We start from the raw sequence: 18267 nt of genomic DNA, 5'->3' as shown, positions 1-18267 counted from the left end.
ACGGGAGAATTGTAGAGTTGCCAGTAGGCAGCCTTGGATGAGGCCCAGATCTAGTACTGTGTGGTCTTGAGCGGGTTCCCTAACCTCTCTTGATCTGAGCAGTAATTTCCTTCCATGTAAACTGGAGAGTAGAACCTGAAGAGAAGCACAGGTGCCTGGCACAGCTAGCATGTGGCAGCAGGTGACCCCTCCCCAACAGATCAACGCTCACAGCCACTCCAGCCCCTCTGACCATCCATGTTCACAGACAGAACAGCTATTTGACTCATTTGTCACCCTGGGCCCCTTCCATCTGAAGGGCCCTGGCTCATCGGCTGAGAAGCCCATCTTGCTCAGGAGACCCTTTGGGTCTTATGAGTACACAGATTTGGGGACAATGATCTTCTTAGCCATCTACATCTGGACTTAGGCCCTGAAAGCTGCTTCTAAGTCTTTTCTTTTTTAGATTTATGTATGTGCATATATGCCCTGACTCATAAATGTATGTGAAACACATGAGCACCTGACACACAAAGGAGCCACAGGAGGTGTCAGTCTCTGGAACTGGAGTTACAGATGACTGTGAGCTGCTATGTGGGTGTTTGGGATCCCAGGTCCTCGGCAAAAGGTGCTTTTAGGTGCTGAGTCATCTCTTCAGCACCCTCCCCCTCCCCACAGACAGGGTTTCTCTGTAGCTTTGGCTGTCCTGGAACTTGCTTTGTAGATCAGGCTGGTCTCCAACTCAGAGTCCACCTTAAAGGTATGCACGACCACCACCTGGCCTTCAGCCCGTTTTTGAAATAACTTTTTACGCTTTCTCAGTGTGCATACTGTGTTGTGCATGTGGAGGTCGGAGGACCCTGAAGGAGTCAGTTTGTCCTTCCACTTTTTAGTTCTAGGGGCTGAACTTAAGCTTATCAGCCTTGGTGGTTAAGTGCCTTCCCCTCCTCGGAGCCATGCATGCTTTTGGCCCTCAAGCTTGCTTGCTTCAAAATGTTTTTATTATTTTGTGTATGGCTGTTCTGCCTATTGTGCATTAGATGTGTGTCTGCCACGTGTGGAGGCCAGAAGAGGGCACTGGATCCCTTGAACCAGGGTACCAGATGGGATGAGGTACTATGTGGGAGTTGGGAGTCATACCTGCAACCGTGGCAGAACATGCAACTCCTGAGGCATTTTGTCCAGTCCCAGGCCTCTCTTGTTTAATTGATGGTTGTGAGGCACCATGTTGGGACTGGGGGTTCCCCATCCCCTGGAAGAACAGCCTGGGCTCCCAATCTCTGAGCTCTGACTCTCTGACTCTCACCCTCACTTGTTCGTCTGTCTTATTTTCAGTTTCTTTTTCCTTATCTAAATTGGTTAATAAATCATTTTTAGGCTGGTGCACACCTCTAAATCCCAGCACTTGGGAGGCAGAGGCAGGCAAATCTCTGTATTCAAAGCTGACCTCGTCTATACAGCAAGTTCTAGGACAGCCAGAGCTACGCAGAGGTCTCAAAAAAAAGAAAGGAAGAAAGGAAGAAAGGAAGAAAGGAAGAAAGGAAGAAAGAAAGAAAGAAAGAAAGAAAGAAAGAAAGAAAGAAAGAACATTCCTAGGTTTCTCCCACTGAGTGAACTCCCTAGATTCTTAGAAAGTGCATGTGCAAGGATGGAGGCAGCCCCACTTACATGCATGCTCTCCACTGGTGTCCCCTGTAAATGGTCATCCATCAAGTCTCTCCCACAAGAAGGATGGCAAACAGCATGCTTCTCCTTCCTCAGAGGCACATCTGCTGCCCTCGTCCCACCTCTGGGCACCCCTGGAAGGTAGGTATCCAATGCTGCTGGTCTTCAGGCCCAAGTGTCCCTTCTAGGGTGAGGCTCTGCTGGCTTTTGGGCCACTCTTGCTTCCGCAGAGCTTGGACAAGCACCATGGGTGCTTATTTCTTCAAAGTCACGTGAGACTGATAGCGACTGCCTTACTCGGCTGGCTGTCAGCAGGTTACATAACAGCACTCTGTAATCGGGCTGAGCGCTGGGGACAGAACCCAAGGCCACTCTGTCAGAGTCAAGCACTGTCTGAAAACAGCCTTTAAGCTGGGCCCTGGTGGGATGCAAAGGATCAGAGGCCAGTGCATACTGGGAGGTGGTGAGAACACAAGAGTGCTGGGAGCCACAGGAAGAGGCACCAAAGAGCAAGCTGACCAGTGACATGGCTATGGGGCAAATGACATGGAGGTCAATATGGCTTCCACACAGAGCAGGCCATGGGCTGTCTTTCCTCCTGGCTTACCCCAATGCCAAGTTTTTCCCAGCAGGGAAGATGAGAATCCTTCTGGAAGGGAGTTTGGAACATAGACCAGGAGTGGCAGGGACTTCCCACAGCCTGTGCAGTGGCAGAATTTACAAGTACTGCTGATGTACCCATAAGCTCTAGCTGGAAAGACTCAGGCGTGGTGTTAGCAGCCAGATCTCTTTGCTCCGAGTCCCCAGGGATATATGAGCTCAAGGAATCAGGGCACACAGAAGAAAATGACAGACACCACTTAGACTTAAAACTTTATTTCCTGCCAGGGAGCCCCTTATAAAGGAGCCTGCGGACCAGGGGGAGGCTGCACAGGGCCCATTGTAGCAACTGGAAGCAGACCCAGCCGATCAGGGGTACCAGCTGCTCTGACAAGTTGCTCACATTTTGGACCTAAAGGGTTCTATCCCCAGCACGAGGCCTCCTGGGCTGGAAACAAGTGGGATTCACGTTACCTAATTTACAGAGGACCCACTCTGCACGTAAGTGCATTCAGCCCTTGCTAGCCAGGGCCCACATTAGCGGTGATGAGGCACACACTGTGCTGGTGTGGCAGAAAGAACATAGCCAGCCCTCCCAGTCCATTCGAGGCCAGCAGAGAAGGTTCCAAGTCTCTTGGCGTGCAGCACTTCTCATAACACATGCCCTACTTTGAAACACAACCACCAGCCAGCAAACAGCTTCAAATCCAGCTCTGAACACTGCTTTGCCTCGTGGGTTCTTGTCCTCACTGTGCCCTGGGCATGGGAAGAGTAGTCCAGTGATGGTGGCAGGAGATGGTCTAAGGGAAGGAAGGCCTTCCCAGGATGGCACTGGGAATGCCATAAGGGTGAGGTCTCAGGCCCAGGGAGAAAGGACAAGGAGGCTCTAAGTGACCTCATCAGGTGTTCAGCATCAGCACTTCTGTCCCAAGTCCTGACCCTACTTCCAACCCAGGAGGCAACGCTGCCTGAGGGGTGGGGAATAAAAGAATTGGGACCAAAAGGGGTCAGGAGCTTCCTCGGGGGGTCTGGTAGGCTTAGACCATCTGAAAGTTATCACCGCAGATTGAAGACGAGACTGACGGTCAGGATAATGCCGAGGAGAAGGACAAAGGGCAGCCAGGTCTTCACAAAGGCTCCAACACTGACAGGGGAGAAGAACACAGGGTCAGGTGAGTAGGGGTATGGCCCAGAACTCCTCCTTCCCCAACGCTGACAGCATTTAGGTTCTTAGGGCCTCCTGGAACTTATCCTTCGACTTGGCCAGTCAAGGGACGGGGCCTGGCCTGATGAATACTATGGAAGCCATTAAAGAAGCCAACAGGCTGGGCCTCACTGATCTACAAGCACTCCTGACCACAAAGTTCCAGCTGAGCGTGGGATCCACTGGGGTGGTAATGAAGGTCAGTTCACAGACATGGCTACTCATAGGATAGGAGCTGATCAGGGCCTGACCTCAACCCCAGCTCTGCCTCAGGCCTGTGTTCTGTCCTTTTCTGGGGGTCTCTAAAGCTTTAGGGGCACAGAAGTCCCGAGTTTCCCTTCCAGAAGGTCTTGATAAGTATAATTAAGAACAAAGCTGGGGAAGGGCTGGCGAGATGGCTCAGCAGTTGGGGCAATGACTACTCTTCCAGAGGACAGGGGTTCAAATCCATCCACATGGGAAGCCTACAACTCTAATTTCAAGATCTGACATTCTACATAGGCACATATAAAATAAAGGTAAATATTTAAGAAAACAAAACCCCCCCCAAAAACAAAGTTAGAGTGGGGGACCAGCTCAAGTGTAATAAGATGTTTTCTGTTTTGTTTTGGAGACAGGCTGGCCTTCAACTCAGAAATCCTCCAAGTGCTGAGATTAAAAGTGTGCCCCACCGCATCCAGCATGTGAGATGGTTTCTAAGTCTGGGGTCTGCTGTGGGATACTGGGAATTCACCCAACCTGAGTTCTTACTGTGGGCTGGTCCTGAGGCTGTGGCTTCAAAAGTCTCCCTGGACTGTGAGCCCAACTGACAAAGCAGGCAGGGGCAGGAACCTATGGAGGTGGGTAACACTATCCAAGAGGATCCACGCTCCTCTAGATCCACGCTCGCCCTTCCCTAGAAGCTAGAACCACTGCAGTTCTTTCCCAGGGTCAGCTGCAGCCCAGAGCAGCGAACCAGAACCCAGCAGTGAGCAGTGACAAGCCAGCAGGGAACCCACGTGAGGGAGGCAGGACTCTGCTCTCCACCAGGAACTCAGTTGCTCTATGACCTCAGTTTCCAACTGTCCCTAGTGACCAAGGGACTCCAGTGACAGACAGCCTTTCCAAGATCCTTGGGAGAGTGGCCAGAGCAGGCCTGCAGGCTGAAGACCACTCACCTGACATACTTCCCATAAATGAGGCAGAAGCAGCAGAGCGTCACCATGTTCCAGTTGGTGCTGTTGTTGTAATGCATCAGGTTCAGGGCTAAAGCCACGTGGGAGTGGCAGTTGTCACAGCAGAGATTGTGCTGGAGACACAAGAGCAGCTGGGTCAGGGTGGGGTAGGGTGGGGTGGGGTGGGGTGGGGCATACGGACCCCCTGAGCCCAGCCCCACCTACCATGCGGTGCTTATACTCTTCAGAGGCATCGTGCACAGCCGTGTCCCAGGCGTTGGGCCCACTCGCATACACCTGTCCCGGGTCCAATTTCCAGAACCTGAAGGGAAGGGGGATGTTCTGGGCTCAGCCCCTTTGCAGCTTTCAACTTTATAAATGCTCTCTGTGCGGGGTGCCCAAGGCTGTGGGCGACAGGGGAAACCAGGTCCAGGTCTAGCTGTGTGGCTACTTCTTCCCAATTGAAACATTCTCTTCTGGAGGGAAGAGCGGAGCTCCTGAAACTCAGGAAGTAAAAAGTCATAGGGCTCAGGAAACTCCCGAAGCAAGTCTCAAGGCCCTTGCCAGGGTTCTCTAAGTTGTAACTGTAAATTCAGGGAGGGTCTCAAAGCTTGATTTGGGTACAACCCGTGTCCGACCTGAGGTGAACCGTCTATTCACATCTTCCCAGGAAGAGATACATCAGCAGACAACAACCAGGCAAGACCAGAGTGTGGTGGTCTGCATGTCTGTCCCCCTATTCTGTTGACATCTTAACACCTGAGGAACTCCCTTTGTGGGTGGGGAGGCCTAAGAGACCCTCATTCCTTTCTTCACGTGTCGGTCCCACAAGCCATGTCATGTACCAGCACCTCATCTTGGCCCTCCTAATCTCCAAAGATGTGACACTTTTGTTGTTGATGAGCCACCCACTCAATGGCATTTGTCATGGCAACTTGAGTGGATGAGAACAGGACACACCTGAGCCTGGGCTGATGGAAGAGGGTTAGGTCGCACTGGCAGCTGTGGGAACAGCTGGAACAAGGTGGGGAGCATAAACTGTACCGTGTGTCCCAGAAGTAAGTGGCTGAGCAATCCTGGAGGGTTCAGGAGAAAACAAGGTGACAGGGACAAGACTGGCAGGAGATGCAGACCTGAATGTCACCCTTACATGGTTGGAGGTTGCTTTCCTGCCTTCCAAACAGAAAGATGCAACGGCGCACCAAGCAGCCTCCTATTCCTAAATGGTCCACTTCTATCCCTCCTATGGAGTCTGGTCTCCATAACCTGATCCAGGACAGCCAGGGCCATACTGAGAGGCCCTGTCTCGATATGTATAGGAGATGATATCTCTGGGGTGTCTGTCCCAAGGGGAGGGGAGGAAGCACTCCCGGCTACAGGGAGACAGACTGGGCTATAAGACCAGCTCTGGTGCTTCCTAACTGTGTCACCTTGCCCAAGATCCAATAGGCTTCAAGATGAGACCTAGACAGGGACTGACTCTAGGTGTTTGGTACAGGGCACTCAGGGTGCTGGCTCCTGCTGTGCTTCACAGGGCCTGGCCTGTAGCTCTGAGCAGGAGGAGCTTGGCCCTGACTAGGCACAAAGGCATTCACTTACTTGGCAGGCTTTCCGAAGGCCATGTTGTCTTCCTGTTGAGATACAAGAGCAGAAGTCAGTAGAGAAACTACATCCAGTCTGCTAACAACCCCGGATCAGTGGCTGAAGAGCAGTGACTTAGAAGGGGATGGCAGAGCCGCAACACAGTGCTTCTCTGGCCCTCTCCTGGCCCTCAGGGCAGACTCTGGGCTTTCACCATGGCCAGGTCTCCTTCATGTGCAAGATCAACACTCTGATCTCTCAGCACCGCAGTGAGAGGCTGCTGGACCACAGAACTTTCTCATGAGGAGGAGACTGTGGGGAGTCCTAGACTCTTTAGGCAACACACAACCCAGAAATATTATCTCTCTATGTATTGAGACAGAGTCTCTCAGTATAGCCCTGGCTGTCCTGGAACTGTCTATGGAGATCAGGCTGGCCCTGAACTCATTGTCTCTGCCTCCTGAGTGCTGGGACTAAAGGTGTGAGCTATTCTGCCCAGCTTTCTTTTGTTTTGTTGAAGCAGGGTCTAGCTCTGTACACAACATTGACCTGGAACTCACTACACAGCTCAGGCTAGCCATGAACTCTTGGCACTCCTCCTGCCTCAGATTCCCAATCCTGGGATTAGAGGCATGGCCTGTTATGTTTAGCTAGTCAATGTATTAAGTGCATAGCAATAGGTCTTGTCCTGTTAGGATGGTACTAACAATTACTAACATAAAGAGGCCATGTTGTCACCTCTTCAGCTCCAGCCACCTGAAAACAGGCAAATGCAAGAGCTCATCCTGAAAGAGTCCCCTGGACTAGTGTCCGTCCATCCCCATGAAGCAGATTTGAGAACACAGTGCTCCATTCTAAAATCCCCACCATGGGAACTATGTCAGCCTCCCCTGTCCCCCAACAATGGCTCCCACCTTCTGAAGGTCCAGAGATGTGGTTCCGGGATGGTCTGACTCCACTCTTGATCTAACCCCTACCCATGTCTTGGTACCCAGGGATGGGCACAGAGGGCTGAACCAGTTACTTAAGATTCCTCTGGCCACACTGCCCTCCTGGCCTGTCCTGGAGGCAAGAGAAGGAAACGGGTCAAACACTGGAGAGGGGCAGAAGGCTAGGGCCCGGGTGAGAGTTATGTGTGATATCCTGGGCCCAGGCCAGCCTTCTATGTGAGCCTGGAGTCTCTCCAGGACAGAACAAACTGGGGACTCACCGAAACAAAGTAGGGGCCAGCGAAGTCCCGAATGACCCCTGTAGATGTGCAGATGCCCATGTGGCCAATGATAGGGAAAAACCACCTGCAGAAGACAGCAGCAAAGGACAGAGCTCAGGTCTGCCATCCAGAAATGCATGTCAAACAGTGAGTCATAGCAGGGAGGTCCCCGGGGCCACCACTGAAAGGACACCAACACCACGTGCAGCACCGTGCAGCACCGGGTGCAGAGCAGCCGGATCTCACTGGGAAGAGAAACCAGCTCTCTCACGGAAGAATGTCAGGCTGTGTAAGCTATGCCTCCGCAGCTCTATTCTGAGGATGTACAAACACACACATTGTCCCCTCAGTGCCTGCTTAGCATATACAAGGACCTGGGTTTGAACCCCAGCACCGCAAAAGGCAAAAATCCTGACTGAACTGTGCTCTTAAAAGGTGTGCTTTGAATCCCAGCACTTGGGAGGCAGAGGCAGGCTAATTTCTGAGTTCGAGGCCAGCCTGGTCTACAGAGTGCGTTCCAGGACAGCCAGGGCTACACAGAGAAACTCAGTCTCGAAAAACCAAAAAAAAAAAAAAAAAAAGCGTACTTTGATTGGGGCTGGAGAGATGGGTCAGTGGTTAAGAGCACTGACTGCTCTTCTAGGGGACCTGGATTTGGATTCAATCCCCAACCCCCCACATGGCAGCTCACAACCATCTGGCCTCTATAGGCACCAGGCAGATGTATTGCACAGACATATATGCAAGCAAAACACCCATACACATAAAATGAAAAAAAAAAAAGTATACTTTTTTGTTATACGTAAATTATCTCAAAGTGTATTTTAAAAAAAGACAACAAAACCCAACTGAGCTGGACACAGCTGGTATATGTCTGTGATCCCAGCACTTGCCTTGTCTACATAGTGAGATCTTGTCTCAAAAACAAAAACAAAAACAAAACAAAAACACAAAAAAACCCAAAATGGGGGGGCTGGCAAGATGGCTCAGTGGTTAAGAGCAGTGACTGCTCTTCCGAAGATCCCGAGTTCAAATCCCAGCAACCACATGGTGGCTCACAACCATCCGTTATGAAATCTGATGCCCTCTTCTGGAGTGTCTGAAGACAGCTACAGTGTACTTACATATAATAAATAAATAAATCTTTTTTTTTTTTAAACAAAGAGTCTTTTTTTTTTTAAATTTATTTATTTATTATATGTAAGTACACTGTAGCTGTCTTCAGACACTCCAGAAGAGGGCGCCAGATCTCGTTACGGATGGTTGTGAGCCACCATGTGGTTGCTGGGATTTGAACTCTGGACCTTTGGAAGAGCAGTCGGGTGCTCTTACCCACTGAGCCATCTTACCAGCCCCAATAAATAAATAAATCTTAAAAAAAAACCAAAAAAACCCAAACCCTAAAAACAATGGGACTGGAGAGATGGCTTAGCCATTAAGAGTACTTGCTGTTCTTGCAGAAGACCTGGGTTCAGTTCCCAGTATCCATCCACATCGTAGCTCAAAGCTACGTCACTCCAATTCCACAGGATGTGACACCCTATTCTGACCTCCGTGGGCACCAGGCATGCATTCAGTGTGCCTATATACATGCAGACAAAACACCCATAGGCACAAAATAACATTCTTTAAAAACAATCCCCACTGCTCTCTCTCTCTCTCTCTCTCTCTCTCACACACACACACACACACAGAGAGAGAGAGAGAGAGAGAGAGAGAGAGAGAGAGAGAGCAGTCGTATGTAACAAGGAAAAGCACACTGCTGCTATATGACACAGAGTCTCAAGAGTGTGTGCCTGGAAAAAAGCCTTACCCAAGAGTATAAAATATAGTACTGTTTGTGTTCCAGAAGCCAAGACAAACCTATGGCTATTGAACTGGGGCTGGCAAATGGCTCAGCGGTGAGAGTGCCTGCCACCATGCCTGATGACCCATGACCCCTGGGACTCACATAGAAGGGGAAAACGACTCCATAAAGCTGTCCTCTGACCTCCACATGTGTACTGTGACACACTCACTCCTGTATATATACACACACATTAATAATAAAATGAAGGAAATTTCACATGTTATTTATGTGTCTGCATGTGGACATGTATGGACACTCACAAGCACTGGACCCCACTGGGGCTGTCAGCCACCTGACACAGGTGCTGGGTCCTCTTTTTTTTTTTTTTAAGATTTATTTATTTATTATATGTAAGTACACTGTAGCTGTCTTCAGACACTCCAGAAGAGGGAGTCAGATCTCGTTACGGATGGTGGTGAGCCACCATGTGGTTGCTGGGATTTGAACTCCGGACCTTCGGAAGAGCAGTCGGGTGCTCTTACCCACTGAGCCATCTCACCAGCCGGCTGGGTCCTCTTAACAGTGTAGGTCTGCTGCTGAACTGTTTCTCCAGCCCCGTAAGTTGAAAAAGAAAGAAAACCATAAAAGCTTCCCTGAGCTGCATGCTTAAGATTTTTGTACCTTATAACATGGAAGTAACCCTTTAAGAACGAAGTTTAACAGCAGGGCAGGATATGTAGGGCTGGTAAGATGGCTCAGGAGGTAAGTAAGGTGCTTGGTACACAGCCCAAAGAGTGAGGGGGCAGTGGTCAAGAAGGCAGGAGGAGGCCAGTGTGGAGGCTACTGCTCCAGTCCCAGCCCCATTTCAATAGCCAACTGACTAGAGAATCATAGGTAATTCTCTGCTGAGCTTTTTGCCAGCCCCAGTTCAAAAGCCCTAAGTTTGTCTTGTCTCTAAAGGAAGAGATTTTCTTTTTTTCAAGATTAATCTTTACTTATGTAAATACTTGTGTAATCTGTGTGTGCAGTGTGGGGCATGAGTACAGGTGCCTGCAGAGGCCAAAAGAAGGCATCTGATCCCCTGCAGCAGGAGTTCTGAGTTGTAACCACAGGATGCTGTGCTGGGAACGGAATCTAGGTCCTCTGCAAGAGCAGTGTGGGCTGTTAACCACTGAGCCAGCTCTCCAGCTTGTCCCGAGGCTTTAAGAGCTTTAAGAGTCAGATCCCTGCAAGCTCTCCCCCCCTCCCCCATCACAATCCCAGCTTCACACACAACCAGTCATTGATGGAACTCCAGACCCATCACCCTGCTTTATTCTCTTCATCATATCCATGCACGAAAGCCCATCAACTGCTCATTTCTCCTCACTAAATCCTTACACTCCATGAGAACACAGACTGTGTCCCCTTTACTGTCATAGCTTCTAAGATGGTGCCTGGCTCAGCACATAGTTCCAAACTCCCTATGTATCTGTCAGCAGAACGAGGGACAAATGATCCACCGTATTTAAGAGTAGAGGGGTGTAGCTGGGTAGAAGGACTATGTTCCAATATTCTATAGCATAGTAAGGTAACTGTAACTGACAATTAATTGCTGATTTCAAAAGAGCCAAGAGAGGGTGCCGAATCTCTCCACCCAGAGACCTGAGAGCCGAGGTAACGGATACACGGTTCGCTCTGATCTGATCCTTACATCCCGCCTGTGTATGTGTGTGCATGCACCCTGGGCCCTGGAGTGTGTGGAGGATAAAGACAGACAGCCTTGGGTGCTGCTTTGCCTTCTGCCTTGTGACAGGATCTCATTGCTCTGTACTCCAGGTTAGCTGCCTATGAACTTTTGGGAAGTCTCCCGTGTCTGCCATGTCACCCCAGGACCACTCCCATGCCCGCCTCTGCTGAGTTCTGGGGACTTGAACTCAGGTCCTCATGTTTGTGAGGCAAGCACTGTGCACACCCACTTAACTGGAATACTGGAAAGTCACATTGTCTTCAACGTACATTAGGTTGCTCTATATGAGAAGTCAGCAGAGGGAGGTGGATCTCTCTGAGTTCAAGGCCAGCCTGGTCTACATAGTGAGTTCCCGAGCAGCCAGGACTATATAGAGAGACCCTGTCTCAAAACCAAGAGGAAAAAAAAAAAAAAAAGAGTACAGTCGGGTTGTGCTTGTTTCAGATGTAGCTCTGAGCAGGCTAGAGCAGTTTCTTCATTTCCACCTTTCTGCAGAGCAGCGAGTACTTTGCGGAGGGGCTACTGCTCACAGTCTATGTAGAACGATGCTGCTCACATGTGGGGTGCTCAGTGATGTTGAGGTGCTTGATGAACAGTTGCTACCTGACTGGCAGAGGGTAAGCAGCTGAGGACCCACAGCAAACATAGGACAGACACGAAGAACTGTGGGAAACAACTCCTCTGGCTTCTCAGAACCCAGTCAGCTCTTCCTGATCCAGACTCCTCCCTCCGCCATGAGCAGTACTGTCTACATCACGGCTGCTGATGGCCGATGGAACTGGGGATGAAGGACGGAGAGACAACACTAAAGTCTGTGCCTAGCAAAGCCCTGGGGAAGCAAGTCTGGATGCAGCTTGTCAGCTCCCCAAAGACAAGCTCCCAAGCCAGGCTAACTGCTGTCTCTGCTGACCCAGGACAAAGCGGTCCTCAGTAAAGGTTTAGTGAATGCATTAGCTCATGCTGGAGTTTCATGCCTCAATCTCTGCTTCCAGATACTGAGACAGGTTGATGTAAGGACTGCATGACAGTGTGCAAGAAATGTTTAGCTGTTTTTATTACTAGCAGCAGCAGCTATCACTAAGAGGTGGATAGGTCATGGACTCAGTTTCCACCTCTGATCTCCCTGTCATAGACATGAGAGTTATCTCCTCTGCCCCTACATCTGCACACACCTTTAGCAACATCACATAACTATGCCATTACAAAAGTTAATTTGCGGGCTGGTGAGATGGCTCAGTGGGTAAGAGCACCCGACTGCTCTTTCCGAAGGTCCGAAGTTCAAATCCCAGCAACCACATGGTGGCTCACCACCATCCGTAACGAGATCTGACTCCCTCTTCTGGAGTGTCTGAAGACAGCTACAGTGTACTTACATATAATAAATAAATAAATAAATAAATAAATAAAAAGTTAATTTGCCCTGTCCCTTCTGCTAAGGGGCGAGTCCTCTGCCAGGAACAGTCTTACTCATGTTGGTCCTGTGGACACAGATCTGAAGAGAACTGAGACACCAGCTACTTCTAGCCTAGACAATGGGGAACCGTGTCTCTCCACCTCTTGTTGCTTCCATTTATTTCTCAACAGAGGACTGTGACACAATATTCCTGAAAATTAGGGGTTGCAAATGGTTCAGTATATGAAGGCACCTGTTGCCAAATCTGAAGACCTGAACTTGACTCACACACAGCAGGGGACAACTGACTCCTGAATGACGTCCTCTGCCAGCCACAGTGCTCCTACATACACAAGGTAATCTTTAAGACGAAATGAGGAAAAAGCCAACACGGCCAGCATGACTGGATTCCACACAAACCACACGGCCACCTGAGTACCCAGCCGCTTTCACAGTGACAGCCCATTCTCTTCACAGCTCTCCTCCACATCTGGAGTTCTCCTGTCCGTCTGTTACTTATTTACCCTCTACTGCTCCCATCAACACCTGGGAACAAGCGGCACACCCTGCCGAGGCACACCTGTAGTCCCAGAACACAGAAGGCAGGGGGAACAGGGGTTCAAAGACAGGTTGGGCTACGAAATAAATACCAGACCAGCCTAGGCTACACATATCAAGCTCTTGCCTCAGTCAAAACCAATAAAATAAATAAACACAAAATCAAAAGATTAAAATGATTTTAAGATCAGAAACATTTGATACTAAAAATATTCCTTCTCCACCAACTTGGCTCTGTTTGCTTGTTTGAGATTGGGTCTCACTATGCATGCCTGGCTGGCCTGGAATTCCTACCATATAGTTCAGGCTGCCCTCCAACTCACAGACATCTGCTTGCCTCTGCCTCCAAGTGCGACGGTTAAAGATATGGATCACCGTGCCTGGTGGCTGATTTTGATAGAGGAAAAAGAAAAAAGCACCTCCTCCTCAGGTGAGAGATAGGATGCCACAGCTGAAGGATGAGTTACAGAGTCGGTGAACTTAACTGGCTTCTGAATATATTCTTGCTGGGACAGTAAACCGACCAAGACAATGTTACAAGGAACTCGGCTTCACCATGGGGGAAGGGGATTTCTACTTCAGAAAATAAAGCTTGTAAACTGTCCAGACTGTTAGGATTAAGGTAGGAGGGTTGTAAGCTGCGTTTTTCCACTGGGAGGCAGACACCTAGATCGCTGAGACTGCTTTGCAACTCAGATGATGTAGGGGGCAACACGCTAGCACGGACCTCCCAATGCTGACATTCCACGAACCAGTGTGGCTTCAATCAAACTCTCACTTCTGTTTCTAAAGGCGAAACGTCTTGTGTATAACGGACGACAAGTACGCGCTCGTTTGCTCAATGAGTGAAAAAACAAAAACAAAAACCAACGGGGAATGAATGACGATGCCCCTTCAGACAATGATTACGGGTCTTTTCTCTACGCCTGCAGCTTAAGGGCGTGCTAGTGACCAGATCTTTGCTGCTGATCTACACTTCTCCTTCTCCCCAGTTAGACCTGGGGGAACCAGGGCCGGAACTATGCCCCACATCCAAGGGGACCGCGCACCTCATAGGTGACGAGGGCTCTAGGGGACTGGGGGCTAGCCTGGCCCGGAGTACGGGTTGTTGCAAGTCTGGGGAAAAAAAGCTAGCATGGCACCCCGGAGGATGCTCGGGCCCTCGGCGACTTCGCGCTGACAACGGAAGACACTCACGTGAGCACCGGGATGGGTGTCCACACCACGCAGTAGGGGAAGCGGCTCCGCTCCACGTCCATGACGACGCCACCGGACCCGTGGTACTGCTTCATGTCCGTCTCGGCCCCCGTCGGCGTTTCTACTTCCGCCATCCGAGGAGGGGGCGGCGGCGGCTGTAACAGAAGCGGAGAACTCCCTTCCGCTTCCGCCATCCCGCGCGCGTCCCGCTCGGGAAGGCCGATTGCGCCGCCGCTCGCCCCTGTGTCGTCACTTCCGGGAGGCGGGGTGTCCGCTCGGTCGATCTTCCCCCTGGGAATTGGAGCCTTGTCCTTCTGGGCCTGGCTAGTTTAGCCTCTTTCCCGTGTTTGTAACGGAGCATTTCCGTGGACCTCAGGAAGCTCTCAGTCGAGCCCCGGGAACCCACAACCAACCGCGGTTCCGTATGCCGGCACGTGATGTAGGCACTCTTTATTGATCACTTCTTAGGTGCCAAGCATGTGATATTCATTGGTACTACTGTCTATAAACTGATTAGACGTACAAATTTAGTTGTTTCCCCCAGGTAACAAATCAGAAACGAAGGCTCTTAGAAATGAAGTGAGCAACGATTCAAACACAAGTCTTTGTAGATTTCCTTTGTCCTTTTTAGTCTGTGGCATGAGTTACATAATAGTCTGTTACATGATGGTGTGAAAAGGAAGGTCAAACTAAAATCTTGGTGTGTATGGGAGACACATCCACTTGGTGTGTATGGGAGGGAGCAGCTTTGGGCCTGGGGAGGGCACGGATGCAGAAGTGCCAAGACAGGAAACTTGAGGTCACTATGTGCAGTAGAGAATATCATCCAAGACTTATCTAAATCTCTTTATTGTTCTTGTTTTGGGGCCTATGTTTGTTTTTGTTTTGAAACAGGGTCTCACTCTGTAGCCCTGTCTGTCACTATGTAGACCAGGCTGACCTTGAACTCTTTTTTTTTTTTTTTTTTTTTTTTTTTGGTTTTTCGTGACAGGGTTTCTCTGTATAGCCCTGGCTGTCCTGGAACTCACTTTGTAGACTAGGCTGGCCTCGAACTCAGAAATCTGCCTGCCTCTGCCTCCCGAGTGCTGGGATTAAAGGCGTGCGCCACCACGACCGGCGACCTTGAACTCTTAACTCTGCCTCCCAAGTGCTGGGATTAAAAGGGTACATCACTAAGCCAGGTCCTTTTTTGCTTCATAGAAAACTCGGCAGTTAGCGCTTGTCTAAGATCACACTCAAGAACACAAAGTGGCCAGGCTCCAGTCTTGGAATCTTTTGATTTTCAGAGGGATAATCAGAGAGACATGGAAGTGGAATGTTATGCGGTGAGGAGTGGGTGGGATGGGTTTGGAAGACAAGAAGGGAACCAGGCTATAGGAAGGTGTAAGAAAAATGAGGCAGAGAGGCAAACAGATTGTTTCAACAGGCTGAGACTGAGACTGCTTTATTGGAACAGCGGGCTGGAGGGGATATATATATATATATATATTACAGCTCCTCTTTTTTTTTTTCCTTTTTTTTTTTTTTTTTTTTTGTGGTTTGACTGGGACCAGAGTAGGGGTTGTTTTCCATACTCAGGCATATTGTTTCTGCAGGTGAAGCAGACCTGTCAGACTGGGGCTATGCACTTCTTTCTGGCTAGAAGCTATGGCTTAGTACAGCTAGATTCAATTCCTCATCACCTAAAGCTATTAGCCAACAGAAGGTGTGGACAAATGTTTAGGGAAGGCGAAAGCTATGCCTTTGAGAAGGTCTGCTTCCATGAAATGAGTCTCCTTTAATAGTAACTTGCCAAAAGCCTGCGGTCCTGATACTATTTTTTGGGGTTTTTTTTGTTTGTTTGTTTTTTCGAGACAGGGTTTCTCTGTGTAGCCCTGGCTGTCCTGGAACTCACTCTGTAGACCAGGCTGGCCTCGAACTCAGAAATTCGCCCTGCCTCTGCCTCTCAAGTGCTGGGATTAAAGGCATGTGCCACCACACCGGGCGATCCCGATACTTAAATGCATTAAAAAAGAAAAAAAATCTGTTCTGTGGAAATCCAAAGGTCTTGACTACATCATACATCAGGTAGTGCAGTTGCTACTACTGCAGAGCAGAGCAGACCCTCCGAGAACTGTGCATCTACGAATGTTTTTTAAATGTTTCTCGACTTTAAATATCTTTTAAACATCTCATTAGTATCCTAGCTGAAGCTAATTCTAATCCACTCAAAATTCTTTGAGCATTTTTTGTACCTCTTTCATGAATGACCCCATGTAGTGTGATCCCTGAAGGGCAGCAATCAGCCTCCAGGACAATTCGGAATAGATTAAGGGTCCTTTAAATAATTGTCAGATGAGTAAATCACATTAGTTCTTGACCCAATCGCAGTAATTGTCTAATTCTTCTGTTCGTCTTTGATATTATTTTTTTGGTTTTTTTTTTTTTTTTTTTTTTTTTTTTTTTTTTTTGGTTTTTCGAGACAGGGTTTCTCTGTGTAGTCGTGGCTGTCCTGGAACTCACTCTGTAGCCCAGGCTGGCCTCGAACTCAGAAATCCGCCTGCCTCTGCCTCCCAAGTGCTGGGATTAAAGGCGTGCGCCACCACGCCCGGCTATTTTTTTGTTTTTAAAGATTTATTTATTATTATATCTAAGTACACTGTAGCTGTCTTCAGACACACCAGAAGAGGGCATCAGATCCCATTACGGATGGTTGTGAGCCATCATGTGGTTGCTGGGATTTGAACTCAGGACCTCTGGAAGAGCCGTCAGTGCTCTTAATCGAGCCATCTCTCCAGCGCCATCTTTGATATTCTTTTACCAACACTGGCAACTTGTATGCCTTTTAATCATTGATTGTATGTATGGTTGAGCACACAACCAAAATAAGTCTCAGAGGGTCTGCCACGAAGTTGGCAGAATTAGCAAAATGCATTTAATCGGACAGACCGCAGTGGCTTCTCTTTACACTTAGTGTAAGATACAAATATATACCATGCTTTCACTCACAAGGCTCTGTAGCTTCATATTTCCTCACTACACTACGGATACCCTAGCATCTGATCAGTTCCTTCCACAAGTGTTATCCCTTCACACTGAGGAGTATGTCACACACCCCATCCCTGCCTTTATTTATTTATTTATTTATTTATTTATTTATTTTTAAGATTTCCCAGCACCAGGAAAAAATCAATCTTAAAAAACAAACAAGCTGGGTGTTGTGGCGCATGCCTTTAATCCCAGCACTCGGGAGGCAGAGGCAGGCAGATTTTGGAGTTCGAGGCCAGCCTGGTCTACAGAGTGAGTTCCAGGACAGCCAGAGCTATACAGAGAAACCCTGTCTCAAAAAAAATCAAAAAACAAACAAACAAACAAAAAGACAAACAATAGCTTTCACATCATCGATAGCAAGGACAGTGTACAATTTAAACTGACTGCCCTAATTCATCCTCAGAAGGATCCCATCTTTGATAACGGCAGGCATCTGAATGGCTCCCTGTCCCCTTTAAACCCATTTCCCTCAAGCCTTTTTTTTTTTGTCTCTGCTCAATCCAAACAAATCTTCCCATTCTTGCTGTAGGATCTTTCAGCACGGACAACAGTGTGCAGACCCTTCTCTTGGGAAAGGCACTTTGAACTTCCCTCAAGATTTTTTTCACTATTTTTCTCCACAGGGACACTCACCATCCACAATCCAGAGACATAGGCTGTGCGGATGATGTGCTGACCGCTTGGCACTGCGGATCAGGGTTAGTTTTATCATGACCTTTACCAGTGTTTCTGGTTATAGGACTTCTGTATCATCAGATGAGTCCTCTTCATCTTTTCTCTGAAGAGTTTCTGGGCTCTCAGCTGGGTCGACTTTCTCTGATAGCTCCTCCATGGCGATGGATAGAAGCCTCAAAAACTGGCTCCGAACAAAGTTGTTTGGTCTTTGAAAAGACCATCCCTGACTTTAATATACTCTGCTACCCACTTAAACTAACTTCCACTTATTCTTCCAGACTTAGATGCGATGTCATTTCCTCAGCCAGCCAATTTTTGGCTTCCAGTCTGAATAAGAAAGTCCCTGTCAATCTCTTCTTGAACGCCCCTTTTCATCAGAGCGCACTTAGAATAATATATTGTTTCCTCGACCAACTGGGAACCCATTACAGGAACGGTTGTCTTCCATTTCTGTAAACCGAGTGCCTAGCTAGTATAGTGCATAGTGTTGTTTTTTTTTTTAA

The 18267-nt window shown here is 48.8% G+C and overlaps 1 protein-coding gene and 1 pseudogene across 1 annotated transcript; both read right to left on the bottom strand.

Annotated features, from left to right (window-relative positions):
* Window positions 1–2504: 2504 nt before the first annotated feature.
* Tmem222 (transmembrane protein 222) lies at window positions 2505–14403 on the bottom strand. The gene is made up of 6 exons (XM_021160056.3): window positions 14060–14403; window positions 7394–7478; window positions 6202–6233; window positions 4828–4924; window positions 4606–4736; window positions 2505–3388 (listed from the first exon to the last, which is right to left on the bottom strand). The coding sequence occupies exons 1-6, from the start codon at window positions 14251–14253 to the stop codon at window positions 3301–3303; spliced, it is 627 nt and encodes a 208-aa protein (XP_021015715.1). The 5' UTR covers window positions 14254–14403; the 3' UTR covers window positions 2505–3300.
* Window positions 14404–17463: 3060 nt separating this feature from the next.
* On the bottom strand, window positions 17464–17921 carry LOC147004202 (developmental pluripotency-associated protein 3 pseudogene; annotated as a pseudogene).
* Between the last annotated feature and the right edge of the window lie 346 nt (window positions 17922–18267).

This window comes from Mus caroli, unplaced genomic scaffold (genome assembly GCF_978045245.1).
Source record: "Mus caroli unplaced genomic scaffold, Mus_caroli_1 scaffold_6, whole genome shotgun sequence".
Lineage (NCBI taxonomy): Eukaryota > Metazoa > Chordata > Mammalia > Rodentia > Muridae > Mus > Mus caroli.
The sequence above is the reverse complement of the archived record's forward strand: the minus strand, read 5'-3'. Positions and strand labels throughout refer to the sequence as shown.

Bases quoted from the DNA above. Each gene is read 5' to 3' on its own strand.
- Tmem222 (XM_021160056.3), bottom strand. From the start codon at position 14,253: ATGGCGGAAGCGGAAGGGAGTTCTCCGCTTCTGTTACAGCCGCCGCCG. The intron at 6,234-7,393 runs GTGAGTCCCCAG...GTATCTCAACAG, and splicing joins CTGGCCCCTACTTTGTTTCG to GAAGACAACATGGCCTTCGG. The intron at 4,925-6,201 runs GTAAGTGAATGC...CCTTCCCTTCAG, and splicing joins GCCTTCGGAAAGCCTGCCAA to GTTCTGGAAATTGGACCCGG.